We start from the raw sequence: 21,643 nt of genomic DNA, 5'->3' as shown, positions 1-21,643 counted from the left end.
GCCAAGGCTGCAGCAAGCTGTGATCATGCCACAGCACTCCAGCCTGAGTGGCAAAGTGAGACCCTGACTCAAAAAAATAGACAAACAAGGAGGGGGCTTCAAAATGGATGACTAGAGGTGCCTAGCACATGCCTCTTCCATAAAGAAGGACAAAACAGCGAGCAGATAACCACACGTTAAACAGAGCATCTAAGAGAGAACACTAGAATTCAACAGGGAAGCTTTGAGGCACAGGAGGAGAAGGAAGTGAGCAGCTGGCCTGGCCAGGGTCATCTCGGAGCCAGGAAGAACTTCCCAATGTGGGGAAAAAGAAAGCAAGAGGCCCTTGGTGGTCCACATTCCCCCCGCAGACTCTTGCAATCCTACCCACAGGGAAGACTTCAGGCCTTGCGGACCCTGAAACGCAAAGGAAGCTGCCTGGAGTCCATGCAGTGACATCATTCCAGAGAAGGAGTCTGCACTGGGTCCCACACACCCCCTGAGGCCCAAGCAGCTGCACCCGGCGCCATTTTGAAAGCCTAGTCCCCACCAGACCACATCCTGACCTGGGGCCCTACGGCCCCATGTCTCCACATCCCCGGAGCCCTACAGACACCCCTCATGTCCATTCAGAGTGCTGAATTGTCACAGTGCTGGCTGGGCCCGGCAGGACAGCCAGGTTCCCAGCACCCTATCCCAGGCAGTGGCCTACACCCTGACAAGCAGGCAGCGCATTGCCCTAGGTAAGCTATTGTCAGGACAAAGCAAACCCAAACATGTGCTTCCCACCTGGAACTGCTGTCACTGATACCAATCCCGCCTCCTCCAGTGGTGGAGCTGTCATGCACCTGCCTGTGGCTTCGGGGAGCCTGACAACCAGCTTACCTGCACGCCATCCGAATGCACCCACCCAAACTCCTGGTGCCCAAACCTGCCACCAAGGGTTGGGAATCCAGCCAGTCTACCTGCTACTGCCAGCACCTATGTGCACCACAGGAGGGCTTGAAGATATGCCTGCCCTGTAGCCAGGCTGGGGACCAGTTCCTCTTGCCCACCCCTGCCACCAGTGGTGCCCACATACAACACTCAGGGGCTGGAGGATTAGCCCACTGCCACTACTGCCACCACTGATACCACATACACCACCCAGGGGCCAAGCACTGCCAACACCAGCACCCAAACATGCCACATGGAAGCATGAGGACCATCCCACTCAGACCCACTTCCACCAGCACCCATGAATGCTGACTAGGGGCTCAAGGAATGACACACCCAGCTCACTGCCACTGTCACTCATCACTGGTGCCCAGGAACTGACTCAGGGCTTGTGTCCCCATCCCCAACAAAGTCTTGACATCGCCTCCACTAACAACAAAAAAAGGGATAAAGCCACTAAGAAACTCCAAGACATCACTGACACCAGTTATAGCCAAATAAATCATACAGAGGCTACACTACTGAATTCACCCAGAAGCAAAGTCAAAGCATCCTACTCAACCAACACTATAAATACAACTACAGAAAAAAGTCATTCCCTACAAAAGCCTGCCATAAAGTTGAAAGAATTGACTGTTGCAGCAGATGCACACAAATCAGTGTAACGACACAAAAAACATGAAAAAGCAAGGAAACACAACACCTCCAAAAGTACACCATAATTCTCTAGTTACAGATCCCCAAGAAAAGGAAACCTAAGAAATGCCTGAGAAAAATTCAAAATAATGATATTAAAGACACTGAGTGAGATACAAGATAATACAAATAAACAATACAAAGAAATCAGAGAAACAATTCATAGTCTGAATGAGATTCCACAAAGAGATAGATATTATTTAAAAACAAAACAAAAACCAGAAATCTTGGAACTGAATAATTCAACAGATGAAATGAAAATACAATCAAGAGCTTCAACAATACACTAGGTCAAGCAGAAGAGTTTCTGAACTTGAAAACAGGTCTTTTGAAATAACTCAGACAAAAATAAATTTAAAAAAGAAAGAAAAAATGGATAAAGCCTACATGACATACCCTACATGACATATGGAACATCATAAAGCAAAAGATATTTTAATTTGGGGAATTCCAGGAAGAGAAGAGACAGGCAAAGGTATAGAAAATCTATTTAGGCTGGGTGCGGTGGCTCACACCTATAATCCCAGCACTTTGGGAGGCCAAGGTAGGAAGATCACTTGAAGCTAGGAGTTTGAGACCATCCTGAGTGACACAGTAAGACCTCATCTCTCTCTCTCAAAAACAATTTAAATTAGCTGGGCTTGGTGGCATGCATCTGTAGTCCTAAATACTCAGGAGGTTGAGGTAAAAGGATCCCCTTGAGCCCAGGAGTTTGAGGCTGCAGTGAGCTATGATTGTGACACTTTACTTCAGCCTGTGTGACAGGGAAAGACTCTAAAAACAAAGAAGAAAGAAAACCTATTTATGAAATAATAGCTGAAAACTTCCCAAGTCTTGTAAGAGATATAGGCATTCAGATACAGGAAACTCAGAGAACTCCAAATAGATATGACCAAAATATGTCTTCTCCAAGACATATTCTAGTTAAACTGTCAAAAGTAGAAGACAAAAATAGAAAATCTGAACAGACCAATAATGAGTAATAAGATTAAATCTGTAGCAAAATGTCTCCCAACAAAGAAAAGCCCAGGACCAGATGGCTTTACTGCTGGATCCTACCAAACTTTCGAAGAAAAACTAACACCAATTCTTCTCAAGCTGTTCCAAAATATTAAAGAGGAGGGAATTCTTCTTAACTCATTCTATGAGGCCAGAATTATCCTGATATTAAAACCAGACAAGGACACAACAACAACAACAAAAAGAAAACTGAAGGTCAATATCCGTGATGAGCATAGACGCAAAATACTTAAAATACAAGCAAACTAAATCCAGCAACACCTCAAAAAGATAATACAACATGATCAAGTTAGATTTATCCCAGGGATGTAAGGATGGTTCAACATATGCAAATCAATAAACATGAAACATCACATCAACAGAATGGAGGACAAAGACCACATGATCATCTCAATAGATGAACAAAAACATTTGATAAAATTCAACATTGCTTCATAATAAAAACTCAATAAATTAGGCACATATCTCAACATAATAGAGGGAAGGAATAATAAAAGAAGGAACATATCTCAACATAATAGAGGCCACATACGGCAAATCTACAGCTAACAACATACTGAATGGGGAAAAGCTGAAATCCTTACTTCTAAGAATTAAACAAGACAAAATGTCCACTTTCATTGGTCTCATTCAACATAGTACTGGAAGTTCAAGTAAGAAATCAGGCAAGAAAAAGAAATAAGAGGCATCCAAATTGGAAAAATTATTCCTCTTTGCAGACAACATGATTTTATATATAGAAAACCTGAAGACTCCACCAAAAAACTCTGAGAACTGATGAATGAATTCAGTAAAGTTGCAGAATAAAAATTGACTTACAAAAATCAGTAGCATTTCTATATACCTATAACAAACTAGCTGGAAAAAAATCAAGAAACAATCCCATTTACCATAACTACAAAAAATTATATCTAGAAATAAATTTAACCAAGGAGGTGAAAGACCTCTACAATGAAAGCTACAAAACACTGATGAAAGAAATTAAAGAGGACACAAACAAATGAAAAGACATCCAATGTCCAGATATAGGAAGAGTTGATATTGCTAAAATGACTATAGTATCCAAGGCAATTTACAAATTCAATGCAATCTCTATCAAAATACCAAGGACATTCTTTACAAGAATAGAAAAAACAATCCTAAACTTTGTATGGAACCACAAAAGACTCTGAAGAGCCAAAGCAATAGTGATCAAAAAGAACAAAGCTGGAGACATCACATTACCTGACTTTAAAATATACTACAAAGCTATAGCCAAAACAGCATATTATTGGTATAAAAATAGACACATAGACCAAAGGAACAGAATAGAGAACCCAGAAATAAATGTACAGATTTGCATCCTACTGATTTCTGACACAGGTGCCAAAAACATAAATTGAGGAAAGGGCAGTCTCTTCAAAAAATGGTGCTGGGAAAATGGCGCTGTATATTCATATGCAGAAGACTTAAACTAGACTCCTCTCTCTTACCATATACAAAATCAACTCAAGATAGATTAAAGTCTTAAACGTAAAACCCAAAATTATAAAACTACTAGACAAACATACAGGGGAAATTCTTGAGGATATTGGTCTGAGATTTTATGATTAATACTTCAAAAGCACAGTCAACAAAAACAAAAATAGACAATTGGGACTATTATACTAAAAAGCTTCAGCACAGCAAAAGAAACAATCAACAGAGTAAAGAGACAGCCTGTAGAATAGGAGAAAATATTTGTAAACTATTGCTCAGACAAGGAACTAATATCCACAACATTCAAGGAAATTAACTCAACAGCAAAGAAACAAGTAATCTCATTAAAAAGTGGGCAAAGAGCTAGGCTCGGTGGCTCAGCCTGTAATCCTGCGCCTTTGGGAGGCTGAGGTGAGTGGATTGCCTGAGCCTGCGGGTTCGAGACCTGCCTGGGCAGCGTGACCTCATCTCTACAATAAACCAAAAAATCAGCCGGGCGTGGTAGCTCATGCCTGTAATTCTGGCTACTTGGAAGGATGAGGCAGAAGGATCGCCGGAGCCCAGCAGGTCGAGGCTGCTGTGGCCGGGAGCGGCCACTGCACTCCAGTCTAGGTGACAGAGTGAGACTCAACTCAAAAAAAAAAGTGGGCAAAGGACATGAGTTAACATTTCTCAAAATAAGACACACAGATGCTCAATAAGCAGATGAAAAAATGTTCAACATCACTAATCATCAGGAAAGTGCAAATCAAAGCTCCAATGTGATATCATCTCAGTCCAGTTAGGATGGCTATTATCAAAAAGACAAAAAAAAAGTATGCTGGCCAGGATGTGGAGAAAAGGGAACATTTATACTGTTGGTAAGAATGTAAATTGGTAAGCCATTATGGAAAAGAGTATGGAAATTTCTTTTTTAAGTAAAAATAGAACTACCCTATGCTCCAACAATTCCACTAATAGATATTTATCCAAAGGAAAGGAAATCAGTATATCAAAGGATTACCTGCCCCTCCATGTTTATTGCAGCACTATTTACAATAACCCAGACATGAAACAGGAAATCAACCTAAGTGTCTATCAATGGATGAACTGATATAATATAATACACATACACAATGGAAAACTATCCAGCCACAAAAAAAGAATGAAATCCTGTCATCTGCAGCAACATGGATGGAACTGGAGGTTACTATGTTAAGTGAATTAAGCCAGGCACAGAAAGACAACTATCGCACGTTCTCACTAACATGTGGGAGCAAAAAAAGTTGATCCCATGGAGGTAGAATAGAATAATGGTTATCTAGAGGCTGGGAAGAGGGGAGGGGGTAAGATGAAGAGAGGTTGGTTCATGGGTATAAACACACAGAGAGTAAGAAAAGGTTCTAGTGTTTGATAGCATAGTAGGAAGACTATAGTTAACAATAATTTATTGCATATTTCAAAATAGCTAGAAGATTTGAAAATGTTCCCAGCACAAATAAATGATACATGTTTGAGGCGATGGATATCCTAAACACCCTGACTTGATCATTAAACATTGTATGCAGGCATCAAAATATAGCATATGCCCCATAAATATGTATAATCATTATATGTCAATAAAAAATAGATACAAGGAAGAAAGGGAGCAGAGGAATCAGGGGACAAGGGATGTTAGCATGTTTTAGGGACACAAACAGTACAAGGAGCCATTAGCAGAGCTGAGAAGGCAGAACAGCAAACTGCTTGCAGCAGGGGAAGCCAAGAGAACCTTGCCAACCTCTGCCAAAGAACTTCAGCAAGGCCCAGGAATAGCACAAGACCGATGGCTGAAAACAAGAGGGAGAGCCAGACACAACCTCCCACCGACTCCTCGCCCAGCCGGCAGGAGACTGGAGGGTTGGTTTGTGGAGACGTCCAGATGGGGGGGGGCACGGTGGAACGCAGAGCAACAGACCCCACAGTGAGTAGACAGGGAGTAGGAGGAAGTGCATAGACTGAATAAGACAGCCCAGTCTCCTTTCCCTAATCACCAGCAACCACATTTAACCCACCCAGGATGAAGGATTCTTTTTATTTTATTTGTTGTAGAGACAGGGTCTCACTATGTTGCCCAGGCTGGTCTTGAACTCCTGGCTTCAAGCAATCCTCCTTAGTCTCCCAAAGTGCTGGAATTTCAGGCATGAGTCATTGCAACTGGCCATTTTTCTAGAGAAGCTGAATGGTCCCAGAGAAAACACCTGGGGACACTGGCATTGGAGGGTCTCCCAAGGGAAAGACCAGATCCCCAGCTGATCACTCCTAGCAAAGCCACCGACTGGCAGGTCCCACCCAGATTCACAGCATTTTTTACGGCTTTCCTCTTTAAAACTAAAAATAGCTTTCCTGTTTAAAAGTAAAACTAAGCTGGGCTCGGTGGCTCAGCTTGTAATCCTGCGCTTTGGGAGGCTGAGGTGAGTGAATTGCCTAAGCCCGCGGGTTCGAGACCCGCCTGGGCAACTTGGCGAGACCTCATCTCTACAAGAAATCAAAAAATCAGCCAGGTGTGGTAGCGCACACCTGTAGTTCCAGCCACTCGGAAGGCTGAGGCGGAAGGATCGTCGGAGCCCAGTAGGTCGAGGCTGTGGTGGCCAGGAGCGGCCACTGCACTCCAGTCTGGGCGACAGAGTGAGACGCCAAACTCAAAAAAAAAGTAAAACTAAAAATTAACAAACAAGTGAAAGAATAAAAGAAACTTGGAAAAACTGGAAGCAATACAGGGGCAAAAGACCTTAAGGAAGACTGTAATTGATAGTCCTAGATAAAAGAACATACTGCATACATGACACAGAGCCGGTTGTTACAGCAAGAAAAAAACAAAACAAAACAGGGCAATTCACAACACAAAAGAGCTCTTAGAAACTAAAAAATACGATAGCCAAAATCTTAAAAGACAATAGTAGGGTAGATCAGGACAAGAACATTATACCAGAAAGTAGAACAGAAAAGATAGAAATGGAAAATAAGAAAGAAAAAAAAAGTAAGAAAACTAGAGTACCAAACCGGGAAATCTACCATTCATCTGAAAGAGATTCTTGAAAGGGAGAGGGGAGAACGCAGAGGAGAGGAAATCGTTAAGGACAAAAACTCCAAAGATTTTCCTAGAATAGAAGGCATCGAGGCTGCAGATGGAAGGAACCCAGGACACACCCAGTGCAACGGATAACAAGAGACCCACACCAAGACCCCCCAGAACCCCAGGAACAAAGAGAAAGGTCCTGAGAGCTTCCAGGAAGGAAACTGCAGTGCACGTACACAGGACAGAAAACCAGAACAGTCTCAGACGCTTGAAGCTCGGAGCCTGGGGATCAAGACCTTCACAATGCCGAGGGAAAACGGTTGCCGACCTAGAATCTCTTTTCAACCAAACCATTGATCAGACGTGCAAGAGGAAAAAAAAAAAAAAGATTTTCAGGCATGAGTCAACTGGAAACCTCACCTATCTGTTGCCCTTTTTTGGGAATCCACCAAGCAAGCAAGTAAGTTTTTTTTGTTTTTGTTTTTGTTTTGAATTGGAGTCTCACTCTGTCGCCCAGACTGGAGTGCAGTGGCCGCTCCCGGCCACCGCAGCCTCGACCTGCTGTGCTCCGGCGATCCTTCCGCCTCAGCCTTCCAAGTAGCTGGAATTACAGGCATGCGCTACCACGCCCGGCTGATTTTTTGATTTATTGTAGAGATGAGGTCTCACTGCCGAGGCAGGTCTCGAACCCGCGGGCTCAGGCAATCCACTCGCCTTGGCCTCCCAAAGGCGTGGGATTACAGGCTGAGCCACCGAGCCCAGCTGCAAGTAAATTAAGGAGAAGGAAGACACAGGACTATCTGGATAAAAATAAAACATTTTATAAAAATGACATTTAAAAGCTGGTTTTCCCTGAGTCATCGGGTCCCCAGAATCTGGTCTTCATGCCCTCACCATAATCTCCAAAAAACAAAATGCTCAGTTCCAAAGTGCATGTTTATTCACATTTTAACATTTCTGAAATTGAGAGTATGTCGCAACGGATGGCCTCTCAGGTCAATAAAATAGGCCAGCAGCTAACCCTCACAGCTGTTTTATAATTTTCCACAGTATTTTCGTGCACCTTTTCCTTCTCCGGCCTCACAACTTTCTGCAATGAGTTTTACCAATCCCAGTATGAACACTGAGAAACTGAGATCCCATGTGGTGAAGACACTTAGGGCAGAGCCCAACCCATGTGGGTTGGGGGTAGAGGATTTAGTGTCAATTGAGTACCTTTTCCTTAGCAAGAGCTTTTTTTTTTGAGTTGGAGTCTCACTCTATCGCCCAGACTGGAGTGCAGTGGCACGCTCCCAGCCACCACAGCCTCATCCTGCTGGGCTCTGGCAATCCTTCCGCCTCAGCCTTCCAATTAGCCGGAACTACAGGCACGCGCCACCACGCCCGGCTAATTTTTGATTTATTGTAGAGACGAGGTCTCACCAAGTTGCCCGGGCTGGTCTCAAACCCGCGGACTCAGGCAATCCACTAGCCTCGGCCTCCCAAAGTGCTGGAATTACAGGTTGAGCCACCAAGCCCGGTCAGCAAGAAGAGCTTTTAAACGGGCCATTTCATCTGGGTCTTCTCAGCCGTCTGCTCTTTTGACAGCTGAAGGAACTAAGACTCAGAGAGGTTAAGCAGCACGCCCCACTTCACACAGCCAGTGAGTGAGAGAGCCAACTTCTGAACCTGAACCTCTCTCCACTACCTCTGCTGTCTGGGTGGCATTTGGGGGAGCCGCTGTGTTCCCATGGGAGCCAAGCAGGGGAAACCCCCAGCCCATCCCCAGAGGAAGCACTTCCCTGTCCTCGCCCCCGCCAGTTGCACTCACTGCATGAGCATGTCGCGGGTCAGGTCCGAGAGGTAGCGTTTGGACCCATCCAGGAACAGGGACCGATATCGCTGCCGTCTGTCCTTGGTCTCCATCAGCCAGGTGTTGAGGTAGCGGCCCACCCCGACCGGGTTCTGCACAGGGAGAGCATGGTGGGACATTAGCAAGCCCATCTGGGAGACTTGATCTTGGCCTCCTCCCCTCCCCCCAGAATCCTTACTCCATCTGTTATGAGATGAATTGTGTCCCCTCAAAAGATATGCTGATGTCCTAACCCCAGTGCCTCAGAATGTGACCTTATTTGGAATTAGGGTTGTTGTAGATATGATTAGAGTTAAGACGAGGTGATACTGCTGTAAGGTGGGCCCTTAATCCAATATGACTGGTGTCCGGTAAGAGACACACAAAGAAGACAGCCCCACAATGGACACAGAGATTAGGGTCATGCATCTACAAATCAAAGAATGCCAAGGACGGCTGCTTCCACCGGGAGCTGCAAAGAGGCAAGGAAGGAAGCTCCCTGGCCGGTTGCAGAGGGAGCAGAAACCTCAGACCCCTTGCTTTCAAACCCCTAGCCTCCAGATCTGTGTGAGATCCCATTTAGGTTGCTTTAAGCCATTAGTCTGAAGTTGCTTTTAGGGCAGCCCTTGAAAAGGAACACAGTATCCCACCCAGTTATCTGGGTCGCAGACACCAGAAGTGCCAACAGAGGTTCAGAAAGGAAAAGTAGCCAGCCCAGGGTGACCCAGGGCAGAATAAAGGCAGGACTGGAATGCAGCCATCTGCAGAGAAACAATGCCAAGAGGTGAGATGAGGGCATGTTAGGACCCAGAAACTAGTCTCGTATTAAACAGAACTTGCCTCCCGCGAGGGAGAAGTCTGTTTCATGAGTCTCCCAGACTGGGGGGCGAGTATACACCCAGGGGCTTCCCGCCCTGAGGGGCAGGGCCAGTTGAGGCACTGGAACCCCGACTCACATCAGCCCTTCCCACTTGGGAGTGGATGGCCCTGTCACAGCAGAATGGTCATTTGGCTCTAGCCTCAACTTTTTATTAATACTTGGGATGCCTGAGTGAAGACGTTCTCCCCTGCAGGGGTGCAGGCTAGAGGGGAGAAAGGGAAAGATGTGGGGGACTGACCAGCTGGTCCCCACAAGAATCAGTGAGCACACTGAGGACCTTGCCATCACCTGGTGGGGTGCGGGGGGCAATGGTATGAAGATGGGGTGGCTGGCACGCTCCCCAGAGGAAGAAACACCCCAGTCTGGGATGGGGGATGGGTGGCAGGGGCAGCACAATGGGAAGGCAGGTAAGCTACTAGCAAGACATACCCAGGGACACCAGGAGGAAACCTAAAAAAGCAGGCAAAACCAGCCTGAGCTACTGCAAGTTAGAACAGGGGCTACCTGATGAGGGCGGGGATGACCAGGGGCTCCTATGAATGAGCTTTTAAATGCTCTGGGGGGTGGGCACGTGGGTGAGGCCATTTTGTGACAATTCCGGGAGCTGTTCACTTAGGATCCGGGAGCTGTTCACTTTCGGCATGACTATTAGACTATTTTAAGTGCAAATGGTGCCGTTATAACCCGAGGGCAGGTGGAGTGACAAGCAGAGTGAGATCAGCACCGAAGGTTGTGTAAATTCAAGAGGCCTGCACCCAACCAACACACGGAAACCTGACTGTTTCACGAGACCACAAACCGAAGATTACATCACCCATGGGAGATGGCTGCCTCTGGGAAGATGGCTGCCTCTGGGAAGTGAACGGGAGAGGAAGGACCCAGACGGGATTAGTCGGGGAAGAGAAATGGGCCAGCTGTCCCTGAGGCCCCAAGACAAACACAAAGAGAGAAAGAAAGGGGGTGTTTCTCTGGGAAAACGAGAGAACAGGGTGGCTGCGGTGTGACGCCTCTTGGCTCCCTGGTTCTCAGAGAGTGGTCCCTGGAACTGCACCACCTGCGTGATCTGAGAACCTGTTAGAAACGCAGACTCCCCAGTCCCGCCCCAGAGTCTCAGAAGCTCTGGCATGGGGCCAAGAGCTCCTGTCTTAACAAGCCCTCCGGGTGATGCTAACACCCGCTGGAGTTTGAGAACCAATGCCTTGGAATAATAAGACAGCAGCGGGGGTGTCTGTAGAGCAGGAGAGCGCTCCCTGCCCACCACCCCCGAACCACTCACCCAGCTTCCCATAACCATCTGACAGGCCTTCGTGCCTGAGCGCTTGGAAGACAGCAGGAACGGGGGCTGGTTGATGTGCTTGCATTCCTTCTCTTGTGGAAGCCACAAGCTTGGGCCAGAAGTGGCCTAGGGGTGAGGAAACAAGGCCGAAACCTGGAGAGACCCTGGTGTGGTCAGCCTGGGGCTAGGGCAGGTGAGGGCTCCTGGCAGCTGGGCCAGAGGGGAGGTACCCAGCCACCTCGCAGCAAAGGGGCCCTCATGACCCATGCCCCCGCCCTCTAGCCCCCGCCCACCAGCCTGATGCCTGTTTTCAGGTGCTCAAGGGTCTTCATGGTCTGGCAGGGGCCAGAGAGATGGTCTAGATCCCAGTGTGGGGAGCGGAAGCCTCAGAGCCAGATGAGGTGAGTTCAGTCCTAGCCCCTTCTGCCTTTGCTGAGGGGAGCCTGGGCAAATCCCTTCCCAGATCTGGGCTTTGGTTTCCTTTTGTGGGATGCAAATGATAACTCCTCCCTCAGGGGGGCTGGACAGTATCCAGCAGGCACTCAGGAGATGTTGGTAGTCTTCTTTCCCAGACACCACTCCCACCCATGCCCCCTGGGGTAGACCCTGCTTGGAGGGCCTTGTGTCCCTCCAGACCCTGCTGGTGGCTCCCCCTCCCAGAGGACTGCCTTGACAGGGGGCACAGCCCACTACCTACCTCCCTGGATGGAGCAGGGGGCCAGACCCTCTGAGGGTGGACACCCTGGCCAAGCACACAAAACCCAAGAACTTGACTGTCCTACACTAGAGATGGCTGCGTCTTGTGAGGGGAGTGAGTGCAGGAGAGAGAAGGGCCCAGAAGGGGCCTGCCCTGCTCTAGTTTCCCCTACCCGCTCTCCAGGGCCCTGGGGGCGGGGGGATGCAGGATAGAGGTCAGCACTGGCTGGCACTTCCTGGGTGCCAGGTACCACACTGGAGGCTCTGAGCACAGAGCCTCACCTGATTCTCATGATCACCTCGCCATCTTCATAATGAGGACAGGAGTATAAACCAAGGTCCTGAGAGGGTCTCACCCAAAGCAACCCACAGTGCAAGGCCAGAATTGGAAACTGGGTCGGTATCCCAAAGACAGCTTCTCCCCTTAAAATGGCCACCCCCACTCCCGCCCATAGCCCCCGCGGGAGAGCCACCCTCCGAGAGAGACAGAGAGAGATAGAGGCCAGGAGAGCATGCTGACCAGTGTTCGGGGGCACTGGCTAAGGGTGGCCCAGTAAATCCGCTCCGTGGGGACTCTGGGGTTGCGGGGAACTTTCGAAAAAACCCCGTGCTTCTTATTGTGATGTGAGTTGAGTTCTTCCACAAAACTCTTGAAATTCATCAGTTCCCTGGGCTTTTTTTTCTGAGAAAAAGAAAAAGAGAGATCTCTTCTGTCAGGAAAACCAAGAGGTCCCTTTCTCAACCCTTCTCTGCAGCTGGAGAAAAGCGAGTACCAACAACAAGGTGGTGTCACTCACCGCTGTGCAGACATCCAGGCCAGACCTGGGCGGTGGAAACAGACGGCCTTCCCCCACCCACAGGCCAGGGGCGGGGTTAGTCTGTGGCAACCCCCACGTGCCACACCCTCCAGCCCAGCTTGTCTCCATCCGTTTCCTCCTTCTTTCATTCATTTTTTGGCCGTTTATTGAGTCAGGCAATGTTTTAATCGTGAGTAGTATTTCAAATAGTTAAATCTGGTTGGGTGCGGTGGCATATGCCTGTAGTTGCAGTCCTTTGGGAAGCCAAGGCGGGAGGTTTGCTTGTGCCTGGGAGTTCAAAACCAGCCCAGGTAACACAGTGAGATATCTTTACAAAGGCCAGGTGTGGTGGTATACACCTGCAGTCCTGGCTATACTCAGGAGGCCTAGGCAGAAGGATCACCTGAGCCCAACTGTGCCACTGCGCTCCAGCCTGGGCCACAGAGTGAAACTCCAACTCAGAAAAAAAAAAGAGTGAGCCCCAGTGTACACCATAAACTTGGGGTGAGGATGGAGTGTGATGTAGGTTCACTCCCTGTAACAAATGGGCCGGTCTGGGGTGGGATGCTGATCACAGGGCAGACTGTGTGTGTTGGGGGAGTCTATGGGAACTCTCTGTACTTTCCACTCAATTTTGCTGTGAACCCGAAACTGCTTTTTTTTAAAAAAAGTCTATGAAATCAGCCGGGCGTGGTAGCACATGCCTGTAATTCCAGCTACTTGGAAGGCTGAGGCGGAAGGATCACCGGAGCCCAGCAGGTCGAGGTTGCAGTGGCTGGGAGCGGCCACTGCACTCCAGTCTGGGCGACAGAGTGAGACTCCAACTCAAAAAAAAAAAAGTCATGAAACAAACAAAAACGAACAGTGTGGCCTGGGTGCTGGTCCCGAGGCCCACGCTGTGCGGCAAGGCTGCTTTAGTAGTTGGTCATGGGGAGGTCTGGGAGGTCCCAGGGAACAGCCAGGTGGGAGGGTTTAGTGGCCGCCCACCCACTGGTCCCCAAATCTTTCCACACTAATCACCACCCTCCCTGCTCTCCGCTCTCCAGAGGCTTTTGCCATAGCACGCATCACAATTGTGTTTCTCTTCCCATTAGAATGAAGTTCCATAAGGGCTTGTTTCCCTGTACCTGGCTACCTGGCCTAATCGCACACACTGAGTGAATGCATAGTGGGGCCAAAACAAACAGGTAATTAGACAAATGCTTACTTAATTCCAATTGTTATGAGCATGAAGGAAGCAAAGCTCAGCGTGCTATGAGATCACATGACAGGAACTTGCTGGAGGCAGGAAAGGAGACTGCCCAGCTGAAATTCTGCCTCAGTTTCCCCTCCCAGCCCTCCAGTTCTCAGCCTTGTTAACAGACACTAGCCCAGCCAGGTCTATGACGACCGTCAATTGTTTCCCAAACAGTAGGACACCCAGCCTTGTGCCATTGAGGTTGCGGGGGCCATATGACCCTGCCTAGCCTTGGCATGGTAGGCCATCTGCACCCCCTGGGCAGGGCATGCCGGTACAGAGGAAAGAACTGGCAGTGAAGTCAGATGGATGTCCCTGGGTTCAAATCCCAGCCCTGCTCCTTACCAGCCACGTGGCCAGCCTCAGTTTCCGCATCTAATACAGGGAGCTGCATGAGGCCCTGGTAGTGAGGGTGAGGTGGGGGGGAAGAGCCTCGGTAGCACCTGGCACATAGGGCGCTGCTCCTGGGGCTGCATCCTGCTCGCCTGTGCACACCCACAACCCCCCTGCCTACCCACCTGCACCGAGTAGTGTCCGTAAGGCAGAGGCTTGCTTCGGTCACCAGAAAAAATGTCATAGGGGCCGCGAGTGCCGATGGATCGTGCCAGGTAGGTTTCGATGCCACTTTTGAAGGAGTACGTGCCAGGCCCCAGACCACTCCCCTAGAGCACAGCAGAGGGGACAAGGCCCGTAGGGAGAGCCGCTGAAGCAGGTCCATCGCTCTCTCGGGTCTCGGTTTCCCCATCTGCCCTGGGAGTCTCCCTCCAGGACGGGAAAGCGGGCAAGCCTGGCCAGGGATGGGGGGATACCTGATGAGCCCGTGGGGGTGGCTTGTTGGTCATTCTGCACATGAGGCCCTCGGAGTGGGCCCGGTTCCAGGCATTCTTCTCTGACTTCGTGTACGGGTTGCCCTTCTCCCCATAATTTCCAGGGCCCGGATAGTAGTTCTGTGGGGCAGGGTGAGGTGGGGCGTAAAGGCCATCAGCCCCACTCCCTGTGCTATCCCAGGCACGGGAATGTGCCCGGGTATGACCCACCCCACCAACACACAACGCTGCCACCCGTGAGGCTCCACCACAGCTCACACCTTCGCCTTCAAGTTCAGCCTCTACAGCAGAGCCCCACTGGACTGTCCATGTTACATCTTGCTGTTTCCTCCCTGCATGTCACCTTTGGCCAGCGTGGCTCTCTGGGGCTCCCCAAGCACATGCCATCCTGCCAACCTCCTTCCCTTGCTTGCTCAAGCCATAATCTGGAGTGCCCCTCTTGCCCTCTTTGCCCTGGAAAATTCTACCAATCCTGCAAAGCCAGCTCAAACACCATTCCTCCTGGGAATGAAGCCTTCCTTCCCCTGTCAGACAGCTGCCTGCTTCGGCGACCTTGGCAGATCCACCCTTTCCACCCTTGCGTCTCAGCCCTGCATCTCGGGAAGGGCTTTCTCGCTGTGCTGTGACCAGGACTGCCACATGGAAGGACCTGCAGTCCTGGGTTCAGATCCTGACTCTGCTGCTTCCTAGCTGAGCGACCGCAGGCCTCCTGAACCTCGTGGTCCACAGCAGGACTCTGTTGCTGCTCCGCACCTCTTGGCCACGCGAGGTCGCTGCCGCTCCACAGATGGCTCAGCCATGCCCACCTCCCGCCGTGAAACCGGACCCGGGGGCAGCAGCGTGGGTGGAGAAAGCAGGGATCTCTGCTGGGAAGTCAGGCCACTGTGGGCAGATCTGTTTGCCCCAGAGGAACAGGACGATGCAGCAATTTCCAAGGCTCCTGGGTATGTTCTGGAGAAAACCCCCAAGGTTTTCTGGGTCCCTGTGCTGTGTGTTAGGGACACCACAAGCCTTAGCATCTTGTTCCTGGCAGTAACCCACTGAGATCAAGTCAGCACCATCCACAATTAACAGATGGGGAAACTGAGTCTCAGAGAGGCAAACTGGTGTCTAAGGTCCCACCACCAGCAAGGGGCAGCACAAGGGTTCCAACTCTAAAACCCATGACCATTCTGAGCCTCAACTGTTTGCCAGGCACTGTGGCAGGCACTCGAGTGGTGCAGTGAGCACAGGTCCTGGGAGAGAGAAATGAGGGCTCTAACAAGGGGTGACAGAGACCCTGCTTCTGGAGCCCGTGGCTGGTGCCAAGCCTAGTGCTGGGCACTCAGTCAACGTAACCTCGTTTCTTCTTAAAATCTTCAGGTTCTGAGGCTTAGTACCACCCCAGTCTGATGTGAAAGCTCATGATTTTATCTAGAATATTATGTCATCAGAGCTTTGGGGACTCAAGCAGGAATAATTGTGGGGGCGGGGAGACCGTGAGAATGAAGGAATCATCCCTGGTAAAACTGTTTTCTAACTGAACTTTGAAGAAGGAGAAGGACCCCCAAAGACCTCGTGGGGAAGGCGGAAGGTCCCCCAGGTAGAAGAAGTAAAGGCAGGAAGGAGACCGACAGTGTCAGACTTCTTCCTGCAATCCCTCTGCTGTCAGCTGGGCTGAGATCCCACATTGACCCTGCCCTCCCCAGAGAGTCAAGGGACAAAGCCCTAGCACTAAAGAAGCCAAGTCCACCGTGAAGGGCGGTGGTGAATGCTGGACACCTGGGACCCAAATCCTCCCTCTGCCACTTGGTAGCTCTGTGACAAGGGGCAGTTGGTTACTAAACCCCTGTACTCTCTAGAATGGACATAATGATGGTGGCTACTTCATAGGGCTGTTGTGAAGATTCAATCAACTAGAACATGCTAAGCGTCCCCTATTATCACTTAGGATTTGGAGGTAATGGCTCATTTTTAGATGCCTCTGGGCTTCTCCTCTCCCTAAGTTACAGTTGCAGCTTCTGCACCCGAAGGTGCGTCTGCTTGTCCCTGGATGTGTCAGGCGGGGTCTCCAGCCTCATAGAAGGTTTCACGGTGGCAAGGCATGGGAGAAAGGCCCTGGCTTTGGGGTGGGACACGCCTGTGTTGGGATCCCAGCCTGCCCACTGCCAACTGAGCAGTGGCACCTCCAGGGCCTCATCTGAAGTGGCTGCAAAGAACGAGAGAGAATGTTCTGGAGCACCTGGTACTTAGTAGGGCGCACACACCTATTCAGTCCACAAAGACCCGTCACATGCCTGTGCCCCAGCTCTGCAAGGACCTCAGGGTGCAGCAGTAAATGAACCAGCAGCTGCATCCACCCTCGGGGACTGCTGTCCACTACACATGCAGCCACAGTAGGGACTCCTGGGAAGGAAGCTGTCACCTGGTGGGGATCAGGAAGGCTTCTGGAAGCTGAGAGCTGCGGGATAAGGAGGAGTGCCCGAGTGAGCGAGCATGGAAGGGCATTCCCAGCAGAGGGAACAGCAGGAAAAAAGCCCCAGTTGAAAGAGGGCGGCGCAGTTGAGGAGCTGGGAGCAGGACAACAGAGTGCAGAGAGTTCAAGGCCAAGGGGAGGAGGGGCACTCGGCAAGCGGCAGCCTGGCTCCCTTAGGAAGGGAGACTCCTGGCTCCACTTAGTAAGGCGACCCTTACTGAGCTGAGCCTCCCTCCGTCTTCCCCACGTGGGATGCTCATAATACTTCCAGCCCACCTCTCACCACCGTCACCTCCTGCCTGGATGCCACTTCTCAACCCTGAACACTCACAAGCAGGGCGCTCCTCTAAAAATGATGATCAGGGCCTGCCCCTGTCATGCCCTTCACTGTCCTTCAACCGCAACAGGAAGGACCTTGAAGGCTCCACCTTGGCCGCAAGGTCCTCATGACCCGGTGGTTCACTCCTCTGCTTCTCGCCTCTGAGGCCCCTCCGGCCACACTAGCCTCCTGCCTGCTGGTCCAACTCAACAAGTGTGTCCCCACCTCAGGGCCTTAGCCTTTGCTGTTCCCATCGCCTAGAATGCTCCACCAGATACCGCCAGGTTCCACTGCTCGCAACCTGCAGGCTTTGCCTATATGTCACCTCCTCCCAGAGGCCTCCCCTGACGACTCTCATAAATCGCACTGCCACCCCTGTCTATCCCTTTCCGTTTCATTTGTGCTCACAGTCCTGATCATATGTGTGGTTCCTTCTTTTTACTATTGTTTCCACCACTAGGACATCTGCCACTTCAGAACAAGGACCTTGTCTTTGTCACTGCTGGGTCCCCAAGGCCCAGGACAGCACATGCCACTTGGTAGGTGCTTGTTATTCTAGGCTGGCTGGATAGACAGATATATATTAATAGGTGAATGAATTTGCTGAGCACCTAAAATATGCCAGACTCTTTGCTCAGGACCCAGAGATGAACCAGACCCGTCCCTGAGTCAAACCTAGGGAGGGATGGAGGTCCCGTGAGAGCCCAATGCCTGGCACCTGGCCTGGCTGCAAGGTCCTCATGACCCAGCCGTTCATTCCTCCACCCCCTCGCCTATCGCCCTCGCCCAGACCCCTCCAGCCACACTGTCCTCCTGCCTGCTGGTCTGGCTAGACCAGCGTGTTCCCACCTCAGGGCTTTGCTGTTCCCACTGCCTGGAAGGTTCTACCACAGATTATTAGAAGGCTCATAACCTCGATTATATATGTATTTCCTTCTTTTGACTATTGTTTCTATCACTAGGACACCTGCTTCATGAGAGCAAGGACCTTGTCTTTGTCACTGCTGGAATCCCAAGGCCTGGGGTCGTTTGGGGGAATGGAGGCACTGGTTTCTCAGGGGAGGTGACTTTGGAGTCGGCCACAAAGGAAAAGCAGTAGGATCACAGTGACTGTGGATGTTCCAAGGGCTCAAGACTGTGACACTGGACAGCTGAGAGGCTGTGGGGCCCCAGTGGAGGACTTGGTCATGCCTGGGGAGGAGACAGGTACCAGGAAGGGTGTTTCCGGCATTACCTGGGCAGCGTGGTCTGCAGACAGAAGGCGAGGGGGCAAGGGACACTACTCCACACTGAGAACACCTACCCCAATGAGTCCTCGGAAGCGAATCTCCCCAGAGCTGAGCATCCCCCGGGTGCTACATGGCTTCTTCTGCAGCTGCTCTAAGAAGTCTTTGAAGTTGTAGCAGCCGGGCCCCAGCTTTTGCTCCTGTGCCAAGAGGAGAGAGCAGAAGAAGACAATTTTAAACCTGGGAACGTTCACTCAGGGAGAAGCCCCAGGGGATGGTGTTGTGCCTTCACGAATGGGCTCTATCCGGCCCTGGGAGGATGCTAAAGCCACACCGGAGCAGCCACAACAGACAGGAAGTCCTGGCACAGGTGGGAGAGGCGTGGGCCTCACCTGCAGTCGCTTCTCTTTCATGATGGCCTGGTACTGGAAGTGCGGCAGCTGGGTCAGCCGGGTGGCCTCCTGGGCCTTGGCCCAGCCTGTGCCCATCTCCTTCTTCAGCTTCTTCTTGCTGAAACAGGACTCGCTGGAGCTGTAGGTCCCAGGCCCTATATGGGACTGAGTCGGAGCACAGTCAGAGCTGTGCCATCCACACCCACCCAGGCCACCCACAGAGCAGGTCCTCGCCAAGTTGCCACCCTGACCCGGGAGGGGTGGCAATGCCCCTCTGTGGCCCTTACCCCCAGCACCGAGGTTGGTACCAGCTGGCTCAGCACTCAAGGTGCAATCATGACATCCTCCGTCACTGCCCCCTCAAGCTTCGGGGGGGTTTAATAGCTTGCTCAGAGTCTGCAGCCAGTCGGTGCAGGAGCTGGGAGCCTACAGTCCTGCATTTATCAAACACACTGGAAGCCTCAGCTCTGGGAAAGCTCTGTGCCTGGGGCCTGCCCAGCTCAGCCCATCCCCCGTGGTAGGCAACTCAGAGGGCAGTGGCCAGACACGTGGGAGGAGGCAGGGAAGCTGCCGCAAACTCACCAGCTGCACAGAATGGCGCTGAGAGTATGGGGCCTCCGTGAAGGTGCTGGACTTCTTCTGGTTTGGATAAACGGCGGAGACGTCAAACCTAGGGAGGGATGGAGGTCCCGTGAGAGCCCAATGCCTGGCACCCGATTCCTGCCCGCTCTGGCAGTTCTGGGGCATGTGGGGGTTGGCTTCCCAGGACAGGCGACTTTGGAGCAGGCCATGAAGGAAAAGCAGCCAGGTGGCGGTGACTTTGAAGATTCCAGGGCTGCCCCCGCCCCTACTCACCCCACCCACTCTCCAGCTCCCTCTCTCAGCTTCATTTTTCTCCATTGCTCTTTATCACTACCCAACATGATGTATATTTTTGGTTTGTTTGTGTATTGTCCATCCACCGCCCCTCCTCCACAAGAGTGCCAACTCCATGAGTACAAGGTTTTGCTGTGCCTGGCATTTAGTGAGAGAGACGGAATGAATGAATGGAAGAGACACACCTGGGCTGAAATCCTACCCAGACTTTTTAGCTGAGTGACCTACTACCGGCCAGGCCATGTGGCCTCTCTCAACCTGGCACGTGTTAGGTGCTCTTGAAGTGGTTTTAAAGAACTTACGACGGATGGTAGAAGAACTCTGAGCATGGAAGAGTCGGGAGTGTGAGAGGGAAGAGAAAGCCCAGCCCCCCTCCCCGCCTGGCCCCTCCGATGGCTCCCGCCTCTGCCCCCAGGCTCCGGGTAGGCAGGCGGACCCTCTCTCCCCAGACTGGCTGGGGGCGCAGGGGTCGCCCTGGGCGGTGGATGCAGACGGGCCCCACCTGTGGCTCTGCACCCCGAAGGGCGCCCCGGTGAACCACTTGATGGACATGGCGCCGGCGCCAGGCGCGAGGTCCTGCGGGAGCCTGGCTTCCACCCTGTCGCCTGCCCCCGCCGCTGCCACGGCAACCCGGGCCTTGTGATTCGCCGGAAGCCGGGGGCCGCGCCCTCGCCCACGTGGCCAGGCGTGCCGCGGCCTCCCCTGACTTCCTCCCTCCTCGGCGCACGTTTTCAATGCTAACTCGCCGCAGAGCCTTCCCAGGTCCCTGCTGATTAAACGGCCCATCTTGGTGTTTAATATGGATGCCATTTGGCAGAGTTTAGAGTCATCTGTTGAGGAACTGTTGCCAATGTCTTGCTTCAACCCAGCGCCCTGGGAGAGCCCAGGCTCGGAAAGTTCCTCGTAATGTTCGCCTTGTGGCTGATTGGGAAACTGAGGCCCACAGAGAGGGCATGACTCGGGCGAAGGGCGTCCAGCTCCTTCTCCACTGTGGAGAGGGGAGGAAGAGAACGGGGGAGGGCCGAGGAGCGCCAGAGCATAGAAGACAGGGTAAGGCTGCAAGCACCGACAGGAGTCCCCCAGACACCCTGACACCCACTCCGGGCAGACACTGTGCAGAGTGCTTGGGACCCAGATGGGGTCCCTGCCCTGAGAAGAGTAGGGGAAACTGGCCACCCAGTGTGGCCAGGTCTGTGAAGGAGTCCTCGGACCCAGCCCGAGGGTCGCTAGGTCAAGGGGAGGCTTCCTGAAGAAGAGAATTCCAAACCTGACATTGAAGCATGCGGACGACTTGCCAGGTGAAGAAAGGAATGGAGGGTAAGTACCCCCAACGGGGCACGGTCAGCTCTCACTTCCCACCAGTGCCCCATGGACATGCTATGAGATTGTCTAATATTCCCCATGATGGCTGTGATCCTCCCAAGGGCCTCAGGCAAAGACGAGGCAGAGAGCCACGCCTCGTTCCACGGGGACAAGATCGAAGCCAGAGAGAGGCAGGATGTCCTCGAGCCCCCGCATCCAGCCCATGGTGAAACTGGACCGTAGGCACAGGGGTTCCCTTCCAGGGTCCACCTGCTGCCCTTCTGACTTTCCAAGATGGTGTTTAAATAAGAAGTGTGGCCTCCAGTACAGCCAAAAGCTGGACTCGGGCTTCAGGCCTACCGGGCACGTGGCCACAGCTGGCAGAGTGTCCACACTGCACGAC

General features: G+C 51.4%; 1 protein-coding gene across 1 annotated transcript in view; it reads right to left on the bottom strand.

Moving 5' to 3' along the window:
* Positions 1-21,341, bottom strand: part of LEXM (lymphocyte expansion molecule) — a 41,793-nt gene extending 20,452 nt beyond the window's left edge. The window contains exons 1-10 of the mRNA XM_008067812.2: positions 21,264-21,341; positions 20,441-20,871; positions 19,645-19,732; positions 19,063-19,227; positions 18,748-18,870; positions 14,653-14,790; positions 14,362-14,505; positions 12,330-12,491; positions 11,114-11,239; positions 8,937-9,070 (exon numbers count right to left, since the gene is read on the bottom strand). Coding sequence (XP_008066003.2) covers positions 8,937-9,070; positions 11,114-11,239; positions 12,330-12,491; positions 14,362-14,505; positions 14,653-14,790; positions 18,748-18,870; positions 19,063-19,227; positions 19,645-19,732; positions 20,441-20,871; positions 21,264-21,341 — 1,589 coding nt within the window. The remainder of the gene's footprint in view (positions 1-8,936; positions 9,071-11,113; positions 11,240-12,329; positions 12,492-14,361; positions 14,506-14,652; positions 14,791-18,747; positions 18,871-19,062; positions 19,228-19,644; positions 19,733-20,440; positions 20,872-21,263) is intronic.
* Positions 21,342-21,643: the final 302 nt, after the last annotated feature.

The sequence above is a fragment of the Carlito syrichta genome, unplaced genomic scaffold (assembly GCF_000164805.1).
Source record: "Carlito syrichta isolate Samal-C Ts95f unplaced genomic scaffold, Tarsius_syrichta-2.0.1 Scaffold309778, whole genome shotgun sequence".
Taxonomy (NCBI): domain Eukaryota; kingdom Metazoa; phylum Chordata; class Mammalia; order Primates; family Tarsiidae; genus Carlito; species Carlito syrichta.
The sequence above is the reverse complement of the archived record's forward strand: the minus strand, read 5'-3'. Positions and strand labels throughout refer to the sequence as shown.